The following is a 23,343-nucleotide window of genomic DNA, read 5'->3' on the forward strand; positions in this document are numbered from 1 at the left end:
TTCCCCTCTAATCACTTTCTCTCTAGAGTTTTAAAGAGTTAGATAGTTACCATCTTCTTTTTTTGTCCTTTTGATTAATGCAGTAGCTTGCGTCCCTTTGTTAAACTAAAAAATCATGAAAAAGGAACCAGGCGCACGTTCATGGACTGCAGCTCATCCTTGGTTGAGTACATATGTGCTATGTATGTGTGTGAGAGAAATAGAAAAGTATTTGCTGTGTTTGCTACATTTAAATGGAGTTAGTTTTTAAAAATTTGCTTGAAAAGGCACTTGTAAAGTTTCCTCCATGAAACCCCTTTCTGACTTGCTTTGCAACACAAGCTTAGATATGTAGAGAACAGGGTTAGTCCAAAAAAGTAGAGCTGTATAAAGAGTGACTTGTTCTTGTGTGAGTTTATTCTTTGTGAAGAAGAACACGTTGACTGCAGTGGAGTTGCATGGTACTGCAGCCTCAGCCCCTTTTGGATAAGTAGGGGTGAAAACCTTATTTTTAGAGAAGATACAGTCATTCTTTGGCTGGATTTTCTTGAGGGAGTTCGTTCTTTTTGGACAGTATTTGCTCATGTTTCCGCTGTTCCCTCTAGCTGTGATACCTTTCTCCTTTCGCTGGGAGTCAATGACTTGCACTGCAAGGGGTAGAAAAGACGACTGGTAAAAGGAAATACAAAAAAGAAAGCACATAGAGAAAAAGTTGATTGCAGAAACAAAATACACTCTCAGATGCCTGCCTTTCTCTCTCTTTTTTTCTCTTTTTTTCTTTTTTTTTCTTTTTCTTTTTTTTTTCTAGCACAGAGAAGTGGCTGTTTGTATGAAGTTGTTTTGAGCAAATTTCTGATTCATGGCAATATTTATGTGATACTGGGAAGCTTCAAAGAAAAAATTAACAATTGCATTCATAGTGATACCAGTGATGCACGGAAGCCCTTCACAACATCTTCAGCGAGCTCAGTAGCTGGGGTTAGTGAGGCTGGCACCAGAGCTGATGTAATGGGCTCAGTGAATCACAGCATACACTTCTGCCTCGTCTTTTGCCTTTGAAGATAACCCATGAGTAACATGAGTATCGCAGGAATAAAAGAGCTGAACAACGCTAAAATTGTTACACAACTTTAGGAAGGCTGAAATTATTGTTTTGTCCTTAGATTTGGTACTTTTGATTATAAAATCCCTTTTGCATGTGCTAGAATGCTTTAGTTTTCCTCTGCTCAGCTTAGTGAATTTGTGGTACCGATGCCACCCAGAGACATCTGCTAATATTGCAAAGCTGGTAATTTTAAACAGTAGCATTTCTCTGCTAGCAGTTCCCCCAAGAAGATGGGGCTGCCCATATGGTTTAACTTTGTGGTCACTATTTGCACAAAAGGACACCATGGCATGAGTCGCTTTATATCTACGTGCAAGCACTGCTGAAAGTTTTAGTATCTCTGTTAATTTTTAAATGCAGATGGGAGCTCCTTATACCCATCTTTAACTTTGTTCTTCACCATGTCAGATCACTTCAGCGCTCATCTCTAAACATACTACTCTATTTGTGCTGGTGTTCTGTCAAATTGTTTTTCTGTTTACTTATCTTTGAAGGGCTGAATGATGAAACCAGCCAGTTGAGAGACAACTTTGTTTCACTTACAAAGAAATGTAGAGGTCAGCAGTCCTCGGCAAATGTGAGCCAAACGAGCCATGGCCTGTTAGGTAGACATTAATTGTAGAGTAAGATTGAGACAACTTTCTGGACTTTCATCATTTGAACAAGTGTCTAATGTTGTCCTCCGTCCAGCTTTGATCATTAACCTCGTTTGCCTATAAAGCTCTCTGGGAGACTCTCCTGACCTTTATGGCAAGGGGAGTGGGCTTCCCTGTGTTTGCTTTGCCATAGCTTTATGAACCATGACAAACTTTTGTTTCCCATTAAAAATAAGCTGATGAAAAGAAAAAAGTCAACCAGACCCTGAAATAACTCTGTGATTCACAGCATGTGAAATGAGAGCTGCAGCTTTCTCAGAATCTCCAGCTCTTTCAATATTCGTATCTCTTAAGTCCATCAGAAAACATGCGTTTTAATTCAGGAATGCTTTTGACTTGTAGCAGATTTTACTTGTATATTAATGCTTTTTCTTTATTTACTGATAACTGATTGATATGCATAGTGGTTGTATTAAAAGGGCCCAGGTTGGGCTCCACTTGCTGTCACGATTGCATATATGCAGCAATAATGCTTTTGCATGGAGAGCTTAAAGTCCGAGGCTGATGCCTTCAAAATGATACTAGCTTGACTTCAAATGAAAACATACCCCAAAACCTCCGCCAGAATGAAGCTGTGCCTGAGTAAGTGTCTCCACTATCAACAGTAAGGAGAGAGAGGTGATGGAAAGTGTTTGAGTGCGTTACAGTAACTGGGAGCAGGGATAGAGGAGGGGGACACCAGCACCAGGAGAGCTGCAGCAGGAAAGCAGGGGGACTGGGGCAGTTTGTCATCTGCTTTGCTGGGATCAGCAGGCTGTACAATTAGGCTACATATCAGCAGGTTGCAAAATTAACTTGCACATTTACTTTGGGACCTTGTGCAGTATATAAAATCTATAGCTGTGTTATCGTATAAAGCACATCATATTGCATCTGCCAGAAAACTGTTAATTAAGTGAAGCTGTTATTACGTAACCTTGAGTTTTAAATCAAAGAAAAATGTTTGATAGACCTTTAATAGCTTCTTATTCATTTCTGACTCTAAGGAGATAATTCTTACCAAAACTGAATGATCATGTTTTGTTTACAGCTCTTCAGCTATATTTTACCGTCTAGATAGTAATAAATCTGAAATTATTCTATTAATTTAGTTACTTTTTAGTAGTGTAACTGGAAACAGAATTTCACCAATATACTTTACTCTTACACTTTAAGTAGGGTTTTGTTTGGATGTGCTTTTTTTTCTTGCTTTTTAGAAGATATTTTCCTTTAAGAAATGTCACAAAAGGTGTAACTTCATCCCCTACTATCTTACTGTTGTGAGCCTTGCAATGCCACCATAGGAGGCAGAGTTGGCTATTTCAGAGTGTTTGCGGCAAAGAATAACAGTTGCTCTTGCTGCCCTTTGTCCTCTCTGAACCTGTTTGCTCTTGATCCCAAGCAAGACCAGTACCAAATCCAGCCAAGCACACACAATTCATGTTTTGTAGGAGGAGAGGGGATCTGATTTCAGAGAGGTTTCTCAGCAGGTCCTCGTGACCCTCTGGCTCCCTAGTCTGGTTGTGCCTTGACCCAGCGGACCCTTTCCAGCCTCTCCCGGTAATGGTGGGGAATTTACAGCTAGGGGAGCTAACAGTGAACACAGCTACCAGACTCTGCTGAGCATGCACAGACAGGCATCCCAGGCCTGGGATTGCCCACATCCACACAGGCTGTTGTTAAAAGTGCAGACGTTGCTTTTCTGACACCCGTGTGGTTGCACTGCAAGGGTCCGTCTGTTCTCCCAAAGCAACTGCTGCTGCAGCTTCTGCACAGCACGTCTGAGGGGTCTCAGGAGTTGCTGAATATGTTTCTGACACAAAATAATGTTTTTCACCTTGGTCTTCTCCTTGGAAACGAATAATCTATTTGTGCTAAAACTTAAATATTTGAATTAAGAACAAATCACCCTGAAACAAGCACCAGATGTGGATTATTTCAATCCAGACATTTGCAAGGGAAAATATTCAAGTGAGCGTAAAACTAGGACTTAATAGGGCGTCCTCTTGGGCAACCTGAGCCATCAGTGGCAATCACAATGTCAAAAACTACAGGGCAGTGGCCCTCTTAGAGAGGTTGGTGTTGTCAGCATGTACCAAATGGCTGTCACAACGTGTGCACCTTTGATCCTTCTATTCGCCTCTTTCACGTCCGTTGACTTTACATGGGCATGCCCACAGCACCATCGTATCATCATAGATACATTATCCTCTTCACCTTCTGCCTATGTTGTGGAATACTGTTTTGTAGGCACATTAAAAACAGTAATAAAATGGATTTGATATCCTGAGAATTGGAAGACAAACTTTGGAAGCTTTTGTACAGCTGCATTTATTTTAAGAATGATTAATATCGTTATACCTCATAAACAGTGTTACTTCATGTATTTGCCTAAGAAAATCTCTGTGCTTCTGGAACAACATTTGTGCTAGTACAATCACAGTTGGGGTACCCCTTGAGTGATATGGATGCAGAAAAATCATATTCCAAATACAAACAACATCCACTGCTGAATTTCAGCAGCTTTCCCATGTGTCTGCTATCTGCTTTTCATAGTGTTACGTTGATCTGAGAATGGTAGATAAAAAATGCTCTTTTCTGAGTGTTAGGCATCTTCCCTTTTTCCTTCCTCATCCTAACTGCTTCAGAAGTCAAACGTGCTGGTTTTTATTATTTTTGTCCGTAGGCATTTGCTTCTGAGATATAGGTAATGAATCTGATCTTATTTGGTTATCTACCAATGATCCGTTGTTGTACTCTGTTTTCCTTACCTAAGTGGGGGAAAAAAAATGTACCTGGCTTATAAGTAAAAACTAGATTTTGCTATTTTGGTCGTTTTTGGGTGCTATTCTTTATAATATCATAGGGCAGATTATGTGTTACGGTGATAAAAGGCTCCTGCGTTCCTTGAGATAACCGTACTGAGAAAACTCAGCCCCATGGTACCTGCAAATGTGCTGTTGGCTACTTGATGTCCTAAGTAACTATGACATTTATAATAAGTGTTTACAGTATCAACAATATTGACTATATTTCTTTTTTCATTTCTTTTTTTTTTTTTTTTTTTAGAAATTGCCCCTTGGTTATACATGTTCAGATCAGAAGATGCTGTAGACTTCTCACAGTTAACGTTTGACCCAGGACAAAAGGAGCTTATTGCTGGAGCAAGGTGAGAAAAGCATTTTCTTTTCATGCTATGTCAGATTGAGTTTTGTTCTTTGTAGACAAGTAATATTGAGCTAGATTGTACCACCAACTTACTCTTATGTGACTCCCTGGCCTTCCAGACCCACTGGATTGAAAATTGTTTCTGCTTGTTTCTCTTATTCCTAACCAAAGTAAAAAGAGGAAGACCTGGTTTCCAGGAGCCTAATAGCTTAAAACCTGCTCCTCCTGTTTTTAGGAGGACTCCTATGAAGTGCTCTGTGTTCCGTGTGGACAGAAAAGCAAGGCAGATGCTTTATGACAACATGGCAAAAATTAGTCTAGTATAAATTTTGTGACAGATGCAAATTTGACTGCTCAAAACCGCTCTTCTTGTTTAGGTGATCCTAATAAATAGTTAGAGCAGAACTAGACAGTGACAAATACACATACTTCTGATACAGTAAGACAGAACTTTCACTATTGGTCGCAATTTGCAAACTGTCTTGGGTGTGAAGAGTAAAGCTGTGTCAGGCCTTAAACTTTTTTTTTTCCTGTTTTAGTTTTGAGCTGAAAATGAAGTTCAAACTACATAGTCAGAAAACATAACTTCCTTGGCAGCTGTGTGTATGGTACCCCGCAACAGGAATATACTGTTTATCCATGTTTATTTGCTCTGCTGTGAGTCACCAAATAACACCTTGAGCTGTTTGCATCTGAAGAGCCATTAGAAGAAGCCACTTCTGTCCCGATCCTCAAATGTTCTCTCATAAAGATAGTGAGGAACCTGTGTTAATTCCTACTCACAGATGAAGTTTTTTGGTATGCAGCTATTTCTCTTGGATTATTCCAACGAATTAAGCTTCCATTACCTTCCTGTGTCCTTGTGCTAACACCTCAGAAAAGCGAGTAGGTCTGTCTAAAGTGATCTTATTAAAAAAAATCTGCAAATACCTGTTCAGTTGGGAAAATAACTGTAGTCTCACAAGATGTTTTTCCTTTCTCTACCCAATCATGCAGTAGCCATTTGGCATGAATAAGCAACTTGAGGATGTGCACAGTTACTGCCTGTAAATCCCTCATCAACTAATAGCTCTGTAAGCTACGTAGTAGTGTTGTCAAAAAAAAATCATATTTGCCATAGTTAAATTATTCAAGAAGCAATGAGTTTGGGAATAGTTTACTGGTGCAAATAAAACAAGAACAGAACTGTTTTTGAGAAGGCAATCTCTAAATATTGAAAGGGACGCTGTGTTGTACTACTTGCTGTATCAGGTAAAAAACAGTAAAGGTCCCTCTTGGTCCTATATTGCTAAGATTAGTCTTGATTTTGCAGTTTTGGGAATAATGTTGGTCTTGTGGATATCTGGGCACATTTTGTAGTAGCTATATAAAAATAGATTTTTTATTTATTATTGATTTTTTTTACATAGGGCAATATAGCACTTCACACGAATCCATATCTTTAAAATTTGTGCTGAGCGTTATTTTAGGTCACATGTGACCTGACAGAAAAAAGAGAGTGAGCTCTCTTGCCATCTGAAACCTCTTAACGTATTCAATTCTTTTCTAAAACAAAACAAAAACAAACAGAAAAGCACATATGGCCAGACAGTATTTACTTTTATAATTAAGTGGCATCAGCGAAGGATTAGGGCATTAGCTCCTCAGTTAAGCTCAAGGAAATGAGGAGCTTTTTTTGGGTCTCATTCTGAAAACACTTGCAGGAATATTCCTGTATGTGTTTTTAGTGCACCCCATAGAGTAATCATCACCATTTTTGATTAGATGCTCCATCGTGAAATGCCTGTAAGCACGAAAGTTCATGGATTTGCCCAAGAGAAACCTTACCTTCTTTTTTTCCCTCAGCGGAGTAATTTTGCATATTTCCTCCACCGTTTTTTTCTTTTTCCCTCCCTGAAAGGTCATTTTAACGGGGAAAGATGAGTTCAGGGGGAGGATGCAGCAGTCTTTCCATTGCCTTGGCAAAGTGTGCATTGCCATTTCTTCTTATTCCCTAATAATGTGCACTAAATTCCTACCAACTGTTTCTTATAATCCAAATAAAAAGTGCAGGGAGTGTTCTGGCCATTTTGGGTAAATCAAGAGTCAGCTAGAAGGTCTCAAATTCAATCAGTCAGGAAGAAAAGTTGCTGAAGTGCAAAATGATTAGTTAGGTTTAGTTTCCTCTGTTTCTTTTCTTTGTGTGCATGTGTGTGTATAACTTCTTAATTTCTCTCTCTCTTTCTCTCTTTTTTAATGATTCTATTCAGACTATGCAAGAAACATTATATCTGAAGTGACTTGTGTGTTTAAAGGGATAATTAAGTAGCCCCCCTCCTGCCAAAGCTGTTCTATTTGAAACTATGAACTGGTAGGAGTCTAGCTGGAGCTTGCTCTTTAACTGTGGTAATTTAGTTGTTATAATTCAAGTTGGATTTTCAAAATACATTGTTTCTTATCTGAAAAGGTTCTTAAATCTATGCTTCCACATTTTTTAACTGAATATTATATATCTAGACGTATTTTAGGTTATTATTTTTTTTTTTTTACACAGAGCAGCATCCTAATAACTGTGTCATTCTCTTCTAAATTCTCCTGGAAGTTAATTAAGCTTACTTGGAGGATTTTAGCTTGCTTTGAGGTAGCTTATTGCTGGAGGCAGTCCTTATCTGCCTGATGAAGGGCTGCAGCAGTATGCCTTTGCTCTTAATTAGGTGTGTGTTCGGGAACACTTATTTGAACCATTACCATTGGTTGCCATGATAATGAAAAGACAAATTGAAGGATTCATTAAGGATTGTTTGAGAATGTCTTTAATAAAGGAGTATCTAACTGTACAGGTTTGCTTCTCCCTGTTGCCTCCTCTCAGCAGGAGAACCTGAGAGCTTCTTGTTAATGAGGTGCCCTGAGCACTGCATATTGGGAGAATATTTGCGCACCACAAATGGGCTGCTATATACTTTTAATATGCATCTGGGTATTATCACTCACTTAATGCTTGATTAAGGGTAATCAGTGTCAATCCTTCCCCTAATTGATTTGATCTCATCTAAGGTATGGTTTCTTGTTAAATCTAAGAGAAATTACCAGTTTTCTTGGAAATGGAGTATTTTATTTTTCCTCCTCCTACCTCCTTTCCTTACCTGCTCCTAAATACTTTTACATGCAAACACTTGGTGCTTCTCCTGTCTCTTTTCCTCCCTTTCCTTCTCTGCCATTTCCCCTCCTTTGCACCAACTCTGGCAGTAGTCAGATCACAATTGCTCACTTTCTTTTGCTGGGTCAGTGTTATTTTGACATTTTAATTTGTGGAAGTAGCATGATGCACAACCAGAGAAACTTCAGAGCTGACGCAGGTTGATGGCAGTGAGTACATGGCTGGCAGAGGAGGAGTATTAGGGCAGGGGTAAAACCTGTTTTGGCAGAGTGCAGTGATACTTCAGTACAAGTCATCTTCAAAAATCATATTGAAAGAATGGTATTGTGAAGGCATCTGTCTTAAACATTAGGTCGAAGACTTAATTAAATTATACCCATCATCTGTGCTAGTCCGGGAATGTATCTTGACTGCAGACTACGGCAATTGGGACCTTCCCTGTTAGACTGTGTTCCTACATAATCTACCAGCTCCTTCCTTCTGCAGTGGATGTCTGACTGAGCATGTTGCTGACCATTGCATGCTCAATGAACTGGTCTACTTCTGCCTGGTCTTATGGTACAGAACTTTGCACTCCACTTTTGTGGAGGACTTTTCTTCATTTAATTTGAACATAGGCAGAGAATTAATTAAATCTTTGCATATCTAACAGGGAACACAACCAGAAGAGAGTTGTTTCATGGCAGTTTGGTATTATAACTGTCTTCTTCAATAAAACATGTGTATGTTGCATATGCCTACGCAGCCCTTTTCATACTTGCTGTGACTGAATAATGCTTTCTTTCAGAAGGCAAGACCAGTTTGGGTCCTATGGAAGTAACAGGAATCATACGATTAAAGACTTATTAGGTTCATAAGTAGAAACATCTTGAAATAAAGTGATGTCAGTTTTCTTATTTTTGCTCTAACTTTTCCACCCTAGGTTCTTACTCAAATCTGTGCTTGGTGCCATAGTACTTATTTTTGTGTCCACTTCTTGTTTTTTTACTGGTTCAGTTATGGATCTACATCTTTTCCTATAAAGGAAGTGGAATTTGCATCCAATTCAGACTCAGAGACCTAAAACACAAAGAGCAGTTAGTCTTTGACCTATAAATCCAGTTTTCAGAAAACTGATAAGATAGCGTGATATTTTATTCTTGTCTATGTTATGTTTCAAAAAGATACTTGGTAATTTTTATTTGACTTCACTTATTGATTTTAAAGCCTAAGGGAAGCAAACTAAAGAAAATAGATAGACAGGAAAGATCTTAGAGAGTGAAACTATTATTATATTTCTAAACTGAAATGTAGTCCTGCTAGTTTTACTGTAGTGAATATAATTAGATAGGAACATCTCTGATTGCTTTTCCAAGAGCTTGCTTGCAGCTTTTCCCCTAGCATTGGTTATGTAATAACGAACCCTGTATACCATCCAGTTCCCCAGTATGCTGGTATATTGCAATATACCGATGCTTTTTATAATGTATTAAACCTGTGGTTTTTTTTTTTTCTCCTTCCTTATTCTTTCTTTTCTTGGTGGCTTTATGAAACTGAAAAAAGATGTCCTATTTTGATCGGTTATTGACAGCCACTGGAAACTGAAAAGTGTGTATTAATTAGTGTCGAGTGTTGGCTTATTCATGCGAATATAGACATTTTAGTCTTCTTAACACTTCCATGGTCAATATTTATAGTTCCAGGGATAATTTCTAATTATAGGGATATTTCAGAGGGGAAAAGTGTTGTGTTCTCCTACACAGGGAATAATTCTTACTTTGTAGAATCAAAAATTTCCAGATTCTGCTTTTCTTCAGGATGGTACAATTTTACTTATTTATTCATTTGGAATTTTTGCCTTTTGAGACAATAGGCTGAAATGATGCAAGAAGGAAACACTGCGAAAAGACCTTATGAGTAATGAGAAATTCTGTGTTAAAATGCCCCATTAGGGATAAATCTTCAGTAGAGATCTTGGGAGGACGCGCGTGCAGGGACAGGCATGGCCCTGCTGGGAGTCCTGATCTGGGGACTGAAAGTGTGAGATGCAGGCACTGAGGGCTGATGAAGAGTATCCACAAAGGGCAGTTTGGTCTTCGTGGTCGTGTTCCCTGCTGAATATGCCTGGACAGGACAAATTATTCAATATTGTATTTTTGCCCTTACAGAGGTGGTATGGATGTAGCAGATTAGAGCAAATGTGTCATTTTCTGACTTTCACCAAGAGTCTTTCAAGCCAACTTGTGTTTAACTTGTTGGTGGAGCCCTTGGTAAGCACTGTCCTACCATGTTTACTTTCCTTATTTGCCCTTTGAGATCTCTTCGTGGCTCATAAATGGGCATTTTGTGATTTCTCTTTGGTTGCCTTGTGCTAATAACAAATGCCCTGCCATTTGTTACTAGTTTTCTCGTGAATACAGTCTCCCCTTCATGTTTTGAATAAGTAAGCCTCACTAGTAAATAGGAAGGATTGACCTGATTCTGATAAATAGATATATATGTTCTAGAGACAATAAATAAATACACATATGTGCACTACAGAGTCCATCAATAAAGCTGGCTGTGATACCGCGTGTGTTTCTGAAGAAAAAAAACGCTTGACAAAGTTAGTTTTCATTGTGCAGGCACAGGCTGATATTTTTAAGGCTCATTAAAATATTTAATAGAGATGTAAAATAGAGGTCCTGACCATCTGTGCCCATTAGTGATACCTGATGCCTCTTTGGAAAGAAATAGGATTATTGATTCCAAAAATCTGGCCTCATTTCAATTGGAATTATGCTTGTAGAAGTCACATTAATGTAATACTGCAGATGATCTGCAAATTTTTAAAGTTTAATTTTCATTATTGCTTTATTAATAATGTGTACTTGTTTTGTTAGAATGAATTTGTTGTTTGTAAAGGTTTAGAGATTTATTATGAGTAAATTAAAAAGGAAGTAATTTTTATGTTTTCATCTTTCAAAAATGACTTTTCATGGTCATTTATAAAACTTAATAACTACACTGATGTTGGAAAAGGCAGAATATGATCAAAGGTAAGGGAGAGAGGACTGAAGAAATTTCTGTACGTTAAACTGTAAAGAAAAAATAATAAGTAATGAGAAGAAAAGTAGATCTAAGGAGAGGATAAGATGGAGAAAAAAGCCAGTGAGCAGCAGGAATTGGGAAATGGAGCATGTAGACCTGACACGAAGGAGAAGCTGTAACAAGGAGATAAGAAACCAGTCAAATCTATTCAAAATTGGTGTTCTGCTCATTCATTTTTGTGAGGATCATGAATGGATATCACAGGCATTACTAGCAAAACTGATTTTTCTGAACAAACAAAACTTTACAGTTATGTCAACTAAATAAGCCCAGAAAGGCATATGGCATATCTGTGGCTGAGCTCCTGGCACCAGGGCCCTGTTGGTTTGGGGAGAGGCAGGCAGTTTTATTCCACATGGCGTCTTGTTCTTATTTGAATGTCTAACATTGGCCAGGGGAATCTGCCTGAGCAGCATGGATTTCCTTCCATTGAGTCTAAAGAAAGACTGGAGTGATTGGCTCAAAAGCATAAATATGTACTTTTTTTTTTTTTTTCATGTGAATCCAGTCCTTCAATCAGAATTTTTGAAATAGCCTTAGTCCAGGGGCTTTGTGCTGAAAGATTTCAAGTCCTGACTGCCAGACATATTTTTATTGCTTTTGCCTTTTATATTCATAAATTATGTTTTTATTTAACCACTAGTAACAATTATTCTTTTTTTTCAACCCAGAAACTACCTCTTCAGGTTGCAGCTTGAGGATCTCTCACTAATACAGGTATGTTTACTATTAATTTTCTTAGTTCCTGTGTGTGATGTAGGTTAAGCATCTATTTTTGTCCTCTTTGCTTTCCTTTGCTTTGCAGCTGATAGTATCCATTTAAATTCCACATTAGCCCTTGTCCCAGCCATGCAGACCTCATGTTACCTTGCTTTTTGCTGTGATTTTACTAGAATGAATTTCTACAAAAAGAAGGTTGGAAAAGGGGTCTTATTCTCTTAGAGGAATGGTCTAACTTCTTATCGTGTACTTTGTTAAAGCTGTTTTCAGAAATGTACTATTATTTTAGAGAAAAGTTGTTTTTTAAAGTAATTATAAATAGAAATTCTAAGGTAGCCAATTTGGTTAAACTTGTTAAAGGTTGGAAGGTGAAATGTGAAACTTTTTAGAGGTTTTTAGGCTTCATAGAAAGAGTAACTAAGAATGCCAAAGTGCTTTGCTTACCTTGAACTTCATGTTACATCTATACTGAGTTTGTTATCTGTGATCAGTCTTATCTTCCCCCACTGGTCTGATCTGAATGTGTTCGCTGCTTGGATTTTGTTGGATTTCTTTTTCTTTTTTCTTTTCCCATGTTGGCGTAATTTTTAACCTGCACCAACATTTCTGTGTTTTTGGCTCTAAGCGTTCTTTTACTAAATTGAATTAAGTTGGCTAATTAAGCTATGTAAATAGAAAATCTGAATAAAATAGAAATTCTTTTTTTTTTTATGCTAGTTTAAAATCTTTAAATTTAGGGCTTTGGCTGTTATTCCACAAAGTAACCCTCTACAGTTGAATATGAAAAAGTAAAATACGTTCAGGTAAATCTTATCTTTCTGATGCACAAAAGACCTATCACTTACATGTTAAGCTTCAGCTATGCTTGAAAACTTCCCTCACCTTCCGAGATTGCCAGAAAGAAGATCTGAGGCTGGTTTGTAATTTACCAAAATGGAAATTTTGATAAATAGCCTATTTTGTTGTTAGTGTTTGAGGCTGAACCCTGTGAATATTATTCATCAATAATTCAGAATGGCTGACCCATCCTGACATATCTGATGCTCTGACAGAATCTTTGGGTTAAGTTGTAGACATGCTTGTTCACAGGATGCATTCGGTGCGTATACGTGACACTGCGTTGTAGTGACAATTCATAGAGTGAAGTTCCCAACTTTCCTCTGTGGGGTAGGTTTCAACAGCTTGAGGTCACCAATGAGAAAGGAATCTATGGATTATGGACATTTGTCATTACTCTGACTTAAAACAAAAAATCTCAGGTGATCTGCAAAAGCCTTGACAAATTATAATGTTCATGTTATACTAGATTTTAGTCCTCTGAACATGCAGAACCCTTTAAGCAGACTGTCTGTCTCAAGTTAGCTTTTGGTAACTTATGCTGTTGTATGAGGCTGACACACCGCTGGTTTGTCACTGTATCTTCAGACCCTTTTCCTTAGGGGAAGCCCTTTGCGGAGGCTGAATTTCTAAATCAAAACCACAGCGTGAATTTTTTTCCTTCCTCCTAGCAACGCATCTTTGCTACCCCTGCTCCAAGCTTTCAAATTTTGTTCCTTCTTTTCATAGCTTACTGTAACAAGTCCTTCATGTTTGTCCTTCACAGATTCTTTCTCTCTCTCTCCTCTCTCTGATTCTGTCTTATTGCTTCTGTTAAAATGCTCCAGGTTAGCGACAAGATTTGTCTTGGAGTTCCTGTAGGCTGGTAAAAGTGCCTGTTAGGGCAGCTCCAAACCATCTGCGAGATAATTAGAGTGTGTCTTGTTTTAAGGAACCTGTGATGTCAGGTGGTCAGGTGTGTTGTTTAAGGACTCTCAAGTCTGACGAACTTGTTCAGATCTTCTTTCTTAAAGAAGTGATAACCATTCCTATGGAAACTAAGCATTCAGCACTTGCCAGCAACAAACCCGAAACCCATCTAAAGCCAAGACTGTGTCTAGCTAACGATTCACCAAGATTTACATGCCTTTCAGATAATTTTTTTCTGGGTCAAGTTAGTTTTCGCTTCATAATCCTAGTTTGCAATGCCAGTCCATAATATAATAAAAGATTCCCTCAGGAATTAAAAAAGTTGGAATTTTTTAAAGTAGATTTTTGAACCTTTCAGGCATATGAAATTTACTTCATTCACGTAGGATGAAAAAATATTTTAGAACTGAAACATAATATTTGCATAAGCAAATGACTGTAAGATTAGTGGATTTAGAATTTACTATTTTAGTGCTTAAAAGTTAACAATGTTTTGAAGACGGAAATCTTTCAAACCTGTAACTCTGCAATGCTTGAGGGAAAAATGAAGAGTGAGCAAAAATTGTCTAAACACTTTGAAGAATAAAATGGTAGAATTTCACAAGAGAAAAAGTATGCTGCAATTTAGCTCATTAATACCATATGTGCTAGTTTGCATTTGTTAAGTGACTGAGGACTTTGACACTCTCTGTAGCAGCAGTAGAATTTTCTTCTAGTATTCCTTTTTTGCACAGTTGTTCATGATAACAAAAAAAATCAGTCCAAGTTTTCTGCTTACGTTGCTCACTATGATTACTTTGTGGGAACTTTGCAAAAACAAACAAACAAAACCATGCAGCTGTTTAGCAAGCCAATATAAGTGTTTTCACATCTGGGAGAAAAGGTGTGTAGTAAAGAGCTTGCAGTAAGAAGTTTTGTGTGTAGAGTAATAATAACACAAAAGGGCTGGAGACCATACAGTCCATAGATCTGTTGTTAAATTATTTTAGAAAATCGCATAAGTTCTATAATTGTTGTTTCATGTCCGAAGGAGGAGGAAAAGTGCTGCCTCTCCCCGCTGCTGCACAGCGGATGCTGCCACCATGGAAGCAATGGGGACTGCTAGAATTTGCAACCTGCTTGTGCAGATTTTTAATCAGACATTTGCAACCGTTTATTTTGTTTACATTGATTGTTTGTTATTTAGCTCGATTCATTAATGTAATCTTGGTTACTTATAGTACATTTCCTGAATGGGAGTGCCTGAAATTTGATCTCGACAATAGATGCACCTCTATTGCCTTTGTATAAACAAATATTTCCCATTCACACTGCTGAAATATCTGTTGGAATGTGTCCCTAGATTGCTTACATGCTGTTATAAAAATAAAAGGCTTCATGTTAGACATAACAAAGTGTGTAATCCAAAGAATCAATTTAAAATGATTCACAAAGCAGCTTTGAGAGTCTTGCGTTTACAATTTTCCTTATGCATTTTAAAAGATAGAAGAGCCATTTCATAAATAAAGCATTATTTTGTAATAGAAAAGCTATCCAAAATAGAATAAAGTATAATACTGACAGCTAGTTTATTAAAAAACAAAAAAAAAGTGCAAGATGTGCATATGCCCTACTTTCTACAAATATATATATACCTGAAAAATATTACTTGAAACATAAAGTAAGCCCCTTCCTAAAAGAAACAAGCAAGCATTTTTGCAAAAAAAAATGTGCAGAGCAGGTATTTATTTGTGAAAAGGGTGCCGTTCCCATCGGTTCAGTGAATGGAAATCCCCAGTGAAAGTGGTAGCAAATGCGTTACCGCATTGTGTCAGGCAGGATGTGGATCTAAACGTGAAGGGGGGCTCTTTACTGAGCCATCCTTGCCCATTGTGGATACGTCAAGGTTGTCATCCAACGTGCTGTGGCTCTGGGCCCTCTACTTTATAGGAAAATCCTTTGGTTTGAGTAAGCAAGTTTAATGTGATAGTATTTGTCATGTCTCAGTGATTTCTTTTGTTTAGGGGAATAAAGAATAGTAAAAACAGCCAAAGCCTTTTAATCTTGTGCTGGAGAAACATATGAGTCAACTTGTTCAAAGCAGACTTGCAACAATGAGAGTGTGGTGATTATGGATTAGGAAAGAAGCCCTCCCTGGGCTATAGTTGTCGAAGAACAAATATTTTATATCTGTCATTAAAAATAGTAGGCTTATAGACTCCTTTTTTTATTATAGAATCCTTGATTTTGCATACTTCGGAAGTCATTTACTTTTGTGAGTTTTGTTCTGTTGCTACCCACTTGGAGGCCAAGACTAAAGCTAGATTTCCTAAAATCTCATATGTGTCTCTTAAAATACAAAAGCAAAAGCTAAGCAGTAGTCTTTAAGTGAATAGATTTTTTTTTTAATCCTTCTGAAAAGCGGTTTCTAGACAATGACTAGATTAACAGTGGGGCTTGGATATTAGGCAGAGGACGGCTGTGATGAATGTGACTATTTTCAACATTTTTTTCCAAATGCTTGGAAAAGAGCGCTGCTGAATTCTTAGGTTTGCTTGTGTTTACCTGCCTAAGCTTTGAACTATTTGTTGAAGCACCTAGAAAGAGATTACTTGTGTCGATGAAGAAAGGGTGCATGTGCCCTTAGCAAAGCCTGAGCAACTTGAGTTGGCCTTTCTCTTTCAGATCTTCCAGTTGTGGAGCTTAGTCAGTGTCAGAAATGTCAGGGTTTGGATCTGGACCTATCACACCCTCTCTTGTACAGGCAGAAGTCTCCTGAGAGTTTATGTTCATGGTATAAAATAGAAGGAAACTGATTTCACAACTGAGACCCTTTACTAGTAAATATATCCTAAAATCACCCAAACTCTCAGTTTATTTTTGCAATGGCTGTGAGTTCTCTTTGTTATAAGCACAACAAAAACTTGTGAGAACTAATCATGTAGAGTCCAAAACATTCTAAAGTCCTTAACTTATGCTGATTTTGGGACCTTGAATAATAATTAAAGAAAAATTCAAAATAATCAATAATAAGTTTAAAAATAAAGAAACTGAACTTGGGTCATTTAATTTTGATTTACCAAGTGAGTAGAAGACAGTAAATGGCAGTTTCATGCTGAAATTTATTTTTCGTTTTGTGTATTTCTTGGTGTTGTTAGTTGTGTTCACAGTTGTCTGATCTGTGAAATACATGGGAGAAACCTGATGAATCATTTTATCTTGGGGTGAAACAAACTGTGGAGAAAGTCAGATGTAAGAAAAATTATCTGATTCCACACTTGAAAGCATAAGGAAATGAAGGATATCTGTGACGCACTTAGGTTGACAGTGGTGAAATCTAAAGTATACTGAGGTTTAAAATTCTATTAGGATCCTTAGGAGAAACATCAGATTGGGACCTGTTTTAGGTGGAAGCTGCATAAGGGTGGAAGGAGAGTGAGTATTCCTCCCTGTGTAGACTTCTTTCCTTCTTTCTCACAAGGGGTCATCAGCTACCAAAACACTTAGTCCTTTCTGCTTGGGTCCTTCTCCTTGGATGAAAAATGGACAAGCAGCAGGATGTTGCATGGAGTAGATCCCTCCTATGTCAAGATGCTGGAGGGTCTTGTAAAAGTAGACTTTACTTCCTCAACAGCTTGGAAGCAGAAAGAGCAAGAAACCACTCATAAACCTGTTTTCTGAGAAGAGTTGGTGAGCAAGATGGTGAGAAGATGTAGGTGCGCACGTTGAAGAAAAGTGAAGAAAAGGGAACAGAACAGGCAACTATACGGGGGATGGCAGACAGAGCCTCTGCGTAGGCTCAAAGGGACAAGCCAAATCCCAAAAGGTGCTTGCCTTTCATACAGTCACAATGCTAGTAGTCACAATATCAGTTCTGTACCGTGGTATGTCTTGCTGAGACTTTTCTGATGGCAAAGAGCATTGGGTTTTATTGCACAAGTCTACAAAGTATTAGGCAATTGGGATTGTACACAATGGTTAAAGAGCTGCTTTGTAGCTAGAGTGAGTCCTTTGTGGCATCTATGCCACTATATATATATATATACATAAAATATATAGAAATAAAATATATATTAATATATATACACTATATATATATATAAAATATGTATATTTTGGTGATACTCTGAATAGATGTGCAGACTTCCATTACAAAGCTGTATTCTATGCAGAGTGCATATAAGAAGGTTAGTTGGATGTATGGCTCCTCTCCTGCTCAGCCTCGTTTGTTATTCTTTTACCCTTGGCATCTAAGTAATTGGGAGGTTTTGGTCTCCAGAATCTCTATTTCCTTACCCTTTGGTAGTGTTGAAATTTTTCATTCAATTTAGAAAGAATCTAAGATCAAAGAATCCTAGCAAATGGGGAGGGCTTTGCTGCTGCCTTGGCTTATTTGTATGTTTCAGGATTTGGGGGAGAGTGGGAGAAATTAAAAAAAAGGAGGCAAGGCAGAGACATTACTGTGTGTCATTTGTTTTTTTGTAACTGTCTTTTTTTTTGTGCCAGCACTGAAATATAAGGACAGGCTCATTTCTAAACAAATGAGACAGAAAACATCCTAGAACAACTTAGCTTTTTATTTTCTGTTTTATCTTCTTTATACCTCTGCATGCTAGGCTGCATTTTTCATTTTCCTCACAATAATTTTCTCTTCTGGTTTCATAATAAAGAAAAAAATACAGGTAGTGGAATTTTTCACTTCTACTACAGAAGACCTTTTTTCTTTAAATATCAAATATTTTGTAGAGTTCTAATATAAAGGGGAAACCTGAATTGCCTGAATGCATAACATGAATGCATTTGTTCTCTTGAGAAAGAGAGATATGAAAAGATATGTGCATTTTAGAGAGCAGATTAAAAAAAAACGTAGATTTTAGAGTGGTAATTCAGCTTTTTTTGGCAGATTTATTGCTAACTTTTCCTGGTATGTGCAGTAGTAAACCAGGCTGTGTTACATGCACTAAAACTAATGATTTCTGAATCACTCTTAGTGGAAAAGTCTATTCCAAGGAATGCTGCTTTAATGTTTACAAACCTCAGTATGAAACCACTGTTTGGTTTTGACTGTGACAACTAATCTGAGTGCAACCAGAGTTTATATGTCAGACTCATTCAAAGAATAGGCGTAAAGACACATCTCTTCAGTTACAAGTGCTAGTCTTTCAGGTAATTTTACATACAAGAGGTATGTTCAGCTTGCACCTCTATGTTAGTAGTCATCGTTACCTAGCCTATGGACAATGTATGGTCCTTAGCATCCCCTGCCACTGCTTTTTGGCCCTTGAAATTCCCTCCCATTTTTTTTTCTGTAGAACTTCTCTTTTGGCATCCATTATTTTACCCATCCCAGATGGTACTACAATATGATGCTTCTGCTGTCAAGTCTGTGAGCTATAAATCATCTCCAAATAGGGAAATCATTTTCTTTATTAAAACTGAGAACTATAAGTGCTTTGAAATATTTGGTGTTAGACATAGATATGAGATTTCTATGTTGAAACAATCGTTCATATGTTATTTTGGATTTATTTTAAGGCAGACAAACTGAAAAGATGCTGTATTTAAATGATGTCCCAATATCATAAGAAGCTATGTTTTTTCATTTAATTGAAATTAGGTATTTGATTTATGTCTAACATTACTGGTTTTAGATGACAGTTTGATATAATAGGCATTTGGCACATACACTTACTCAGTGGCTCAACCTAACTGCTGCATCAAAGTATTTTTAGGTGCCTGGCTCCAGAATGAAGCTTGGAGTCCTAGGTTAGGTACTGAGACTCTCTGGTTGGTGCGTGGGGATAGCTAGGTAGCTAAGAATAGGATCCACAGACATCTGAACTCTGAGCTTTCTAGTACAGCTGATGAGGAGTACTGAGGATATGGCAAAATATAAATATCACTTTTTTTTTTTGAGGCATTTTTAAGGCATATGCAATTTGATGATAGGGATTTTGTCCATGTGGCTTACATGCTTCCATAGTGAGTAAACATCTGTGTCCATATTGTGTCCAGTTCTGGGCTCCACAGTATAAGAGGGATGTGGAGCTGCTGGAGAGAGTCCAGCTCAGGGCTACAAGGATGATCAGGGGCCTGGAACATCTGCCCTATGAGGAGAGACTGAGGGAGCTGGGCCTGTTCAGCCTGGAGAAGAGAAGGCTGAGAGGGGATCTGATCAGTGTCTGTAAGTACCTCGAGGGAGGGAGTGCAGAGGATGGTGCTGGCCTCTTTTCACTGGTGGCCACTGACAGAATTAGAGGTAATGGCCACAAACTGAAGCGTCAAAAGTTCCACAGGAACTTAAGGAAAAATTTCTTGACAGTGAGGGTGACAGAGCACTGGAACAGGCTGCCCAGAGAGGTTGTGGAGTCTCCTTCTCTGGAGATCTTCAAAACCCGCTTGGATGCAGTCCTGTGCCACGTGCTCTAGGTGACCCTGCGTGTGCAGGGGATTGGACTAGATGATCTTTAGAGGTCCCTTCCAACCTTAAGCATTCTATGATTCTATGAAAAGGTGTATCAAGTTCCCCTATCACAGTTTCTAATGGCGGTTAACAGTATGAAGTTGAAGATTCTAACCACTAACAAGCCGTCTTAAGTAAGGCTTCATTGCTAACTGAATATATGCTGCATTACATAATTATGTAATATATGCACTATTACATAATTAATCTCATTATAGTTGTCTTTGCTGTACATCTTTGCTTTTTTGTTTGTTTGATTTCTTTTCCTTCTTCTGGCTTTTTTACTAGTTTCCCAAGTCACTAATTATGGATTTCCCATATTCTAGGTTACTTTATTCTCTAAATCTGTAAAAATTTGTGGTGTAATGGTTGTTGGTAAACTAACTTGCCAGTTAAACAAAATACAGAAATAAGAACAGATCATTATGGAGTTCTTGGAAAATAAAACATTTGAGGGTGTATACTTGGACCTAATCATATTTCCTTGATATATTTATAGAAACTGAAATAACCAATGACATTCATATAGCTCAAAGAAACCTTGAATCACAGAATGGTTGCTGTTGTCAGGAACCTCTAGAAAGCACTTGGTGCAAGCGCCCCGCTCAGGCAAGGGTCACCTGGAGCGCATTGCCCTTGACTATTATCCAGATGGCTCTAGAATAATTCCAAGGATGGAGACTCCACCATCTCTCTGGGCAGTCTCTTTCACTTTCACATCACCCTCACTGTGAAGAAGTGTTTTCTTATGTTCATGTGAAGTTGACTGTGTTTTTAGTTTGGCTCTTGTCCAGTCAGCGCTGAAAGGAGTCTGACTCTGTCTTCTTTACACTCTACCTTTGGTTATTTGTACGCCTAATAAGTTTGTCATAAAGGAATTTGATTAGAGGTTAATATTTCTATTTGCATTTGTGTATATTTTCATTTATGAGAAGTTACTTTCTTGATGAGTGCCACTAGGCTTTCCCAGAGTATCGTCACTGTTGCAATAATGAGAAATGTGGCCAGTCCCAAACTTCCATACTCCTACCACATCCAGGATAAAGCAACACTTGCAGATTTAATTCTAGTAATGTTTGCATATGAATTAAGTTTTATATTGTCAAGTACATACACAATGCCTTTTGCAATGGCATTTTCCTGACTTTAATTGGGCTTCAGGGTTTATTACTAAAGCTTTAATAAAATAGCAGGAGAGGTCTATGGAAACAATAATGCGTTAATTTCATAGCAGATAAAAGATGTGTTGTTGTGTATTTATCAGAGCTACTCTATGCTTGCTTCCCCAGACTTTTTTTATATGACCTTCAATAGTGAAACTCATAGAATGTTGTACTCCTAAGAAAATAAAGCTCAAGGAGGTGAACTTGCAAAACCTTGCGTATGCATAGACGAAAGCAGAGTGAAAAATATAATGTGCTCATGTGTTTGTAGACAACAGCTGTTTTGGCTATTGTTTTCCATAATACAGCTGTATGAGCAATTTGTTATACTTATTTGCTGAGTTTCGGCAGTTAAAGTGATCTCTTAAGGAAGATACAAAACAGCATTAGGACAAAGCCCTGACTTCCCTGAGATATGGGGGCAAGAGGGAAAGGACGTCTCAGCTGGCAAGAGTTGTTGCCAACAATTCCTTGGGAGGAGATTGCTTTGTAGGTGAAAGAGAATGACAAAGTGGTGCTAATAAAACCCTATGAATATCAAAGTGATTTTACACAAATGAAGAGTAAAACCAGACTGAACAATAAGAAAAAAAAATCAATGCAAGCCATGTTTCTGCTAAAAAACCATAATTTTATAAAATTACTTTTTCCTGTAGCTGTGTAAAACATTTTAAACTCCTCAAGCACATCTATTTCAAAAGGAATGTAAAATGAATATTATAATGAGGAGTTAAGCCTAAGCAATTAATTTCCTGAAATATGAAAGCAAAGTAGCCTTGTCTGCCTAAGCTGATGTTTGCTCTATCTGCAGATTTGCCCCTTCATAGCTATCTGACTTGGTTACTTCATACCTTGCAATGAAAAGTAACAGTAGATGATGATGCCTTGCTTGTCTGCAGAAAAGTATTTTGTTATAGGCTTAATATTTTGTGCAAGTTGCTGATTTTACATTACTTGTAAAGCATTATCTTGGCTGTGGGCACAGTGAGAGGCAACCATGTGCATTAAAACATGAGATCTGAATTAAGATGGTAAACGGTACCGCTTTGGTTGTGGTGCTTTATGCATATCCCAAAATATTTTACCAGGAGGTATCTGTCCTATGTATGAATTGAGACATTAATGCTGTGGTGACATTTTTAGGCTTTGTGTTGATGCAGAACAAAATCTGTAGATGAAATGTACATGTGCAATGTGTATCTGCAGTTTTAAGAAGAAAAGCTTTTATGAGAGTATTTTAGGTGTTTAACATGTAAAATCGCCCTCTGTCATTGAAAAGCCATGAAATTAAAAGTTAAATTGGAAAGAAAAATAAATTCAAATAGAAGGGTAATTTCATTTTACAATCAGTATGACCAAAATCAGTTCTGTTCTTTGACTCTCTGCTTTTCAAGCATTAACATCTTCGTCCTTTTGCATATTTTTATCTACTCTCTTCTCTATAGAGCTGTAGGTTATTTGATTGTTAAATACAGAAACTATTACATTGGATCGTGCCTCCAGAGTGAAAGATCAAATACCCAGAAATTTTGTTCTATTTAATTCTCTCACTATGAAAGAATGATACTGTGACCCACTGCATTTGACAAAAAGCCACTGTCACTTTCTGATGCTGACGAAGGATTTATCTTCGGTGAATCAAAAAGGCAAATAGAATTTTCTTGAGGGAAAATGACTTAATACTTGGAATGTACAAGTATAATATATATACTGTATGTCTAATCATACTGTTTCTCTAACATCAGTCAGAGGTCTTCAAGGTCAACAAAATTATTTGGATCTCTTCTTTTGCTTTATTTGTTACAACCTTCAGATGTAGCAGAATATATGATTTTATAGGAGTTTTCCCACTTCCATCTTTTAGAAAGCAATATGTGAATTAGAGTCTTAATGGATCCACATTGCCAAATGATTTTGTTCGCAAAAGCTCCTTTCACCTTTCTGTTTCTCTTCATGTACATGTGTGTACGTGTGTGTGTATGTGTTTGTATGCAGAAGTGTATGTGAGTGCCCTTTGCAGATCTTCTTACAGAAAAGTTCTTTTTTTTTTTTTTTTTTTTAAGCTTGATTTTTTGTTTCCCTGTTAGTATACTTGTAGGCTCTGCAAGTCAATGTACTATAGAGAAGAACTGCCAAAGCATCAAAGGATGACCTCTGATAAAACTTCCTTTTTCTATGTA

At 37.5% G+C, this 23,343-nt stretch overlaps 1 protein-coding gene across 1 annotated transcript in view; it reads left to right on the forward strand.

Moving 5' to 3' along the window:
* Nucleotides 1-23,343, forward strand: part of SEMA5A (semaphorin 5A) — a 179,983-nt gene that overhangs the window by 15,080 nt on the left and 141,560 nt on the right. Inside the window, exons 3-4 of the mRNA XM_088528915.1 lie at nucleotides 4,789-4,888; nucleotides 11,764-11,809. Of these exons, the coding sequence (XP_088385041.1) occupies nucleotides 4,789-4,888; nucleotides 11,764-11,809 (146 nt within the window). The remainder of the gene's footprint in view (nucleotides 1-4,788; nucleotides 4,889-11,763; nucleotides 11,810-23,343) is intronic.

This window comes from Tinamus guttatus, unplaced genomic scaffold, assembly GCF_059628265.1.
Source record: "Tinamus guttatus ecotype Peru unplaced genomic scaffold, ASM5962826v1 Tinamus_guttatus_pri_ptg000315l, whole genome shotgun sequence".
Lineage (NCBI taxonomy): Eukaryota > Metazoa > Chordata > Aves > Tinamiformes > Tinamidae > Tinamus > Tinamus guttatus.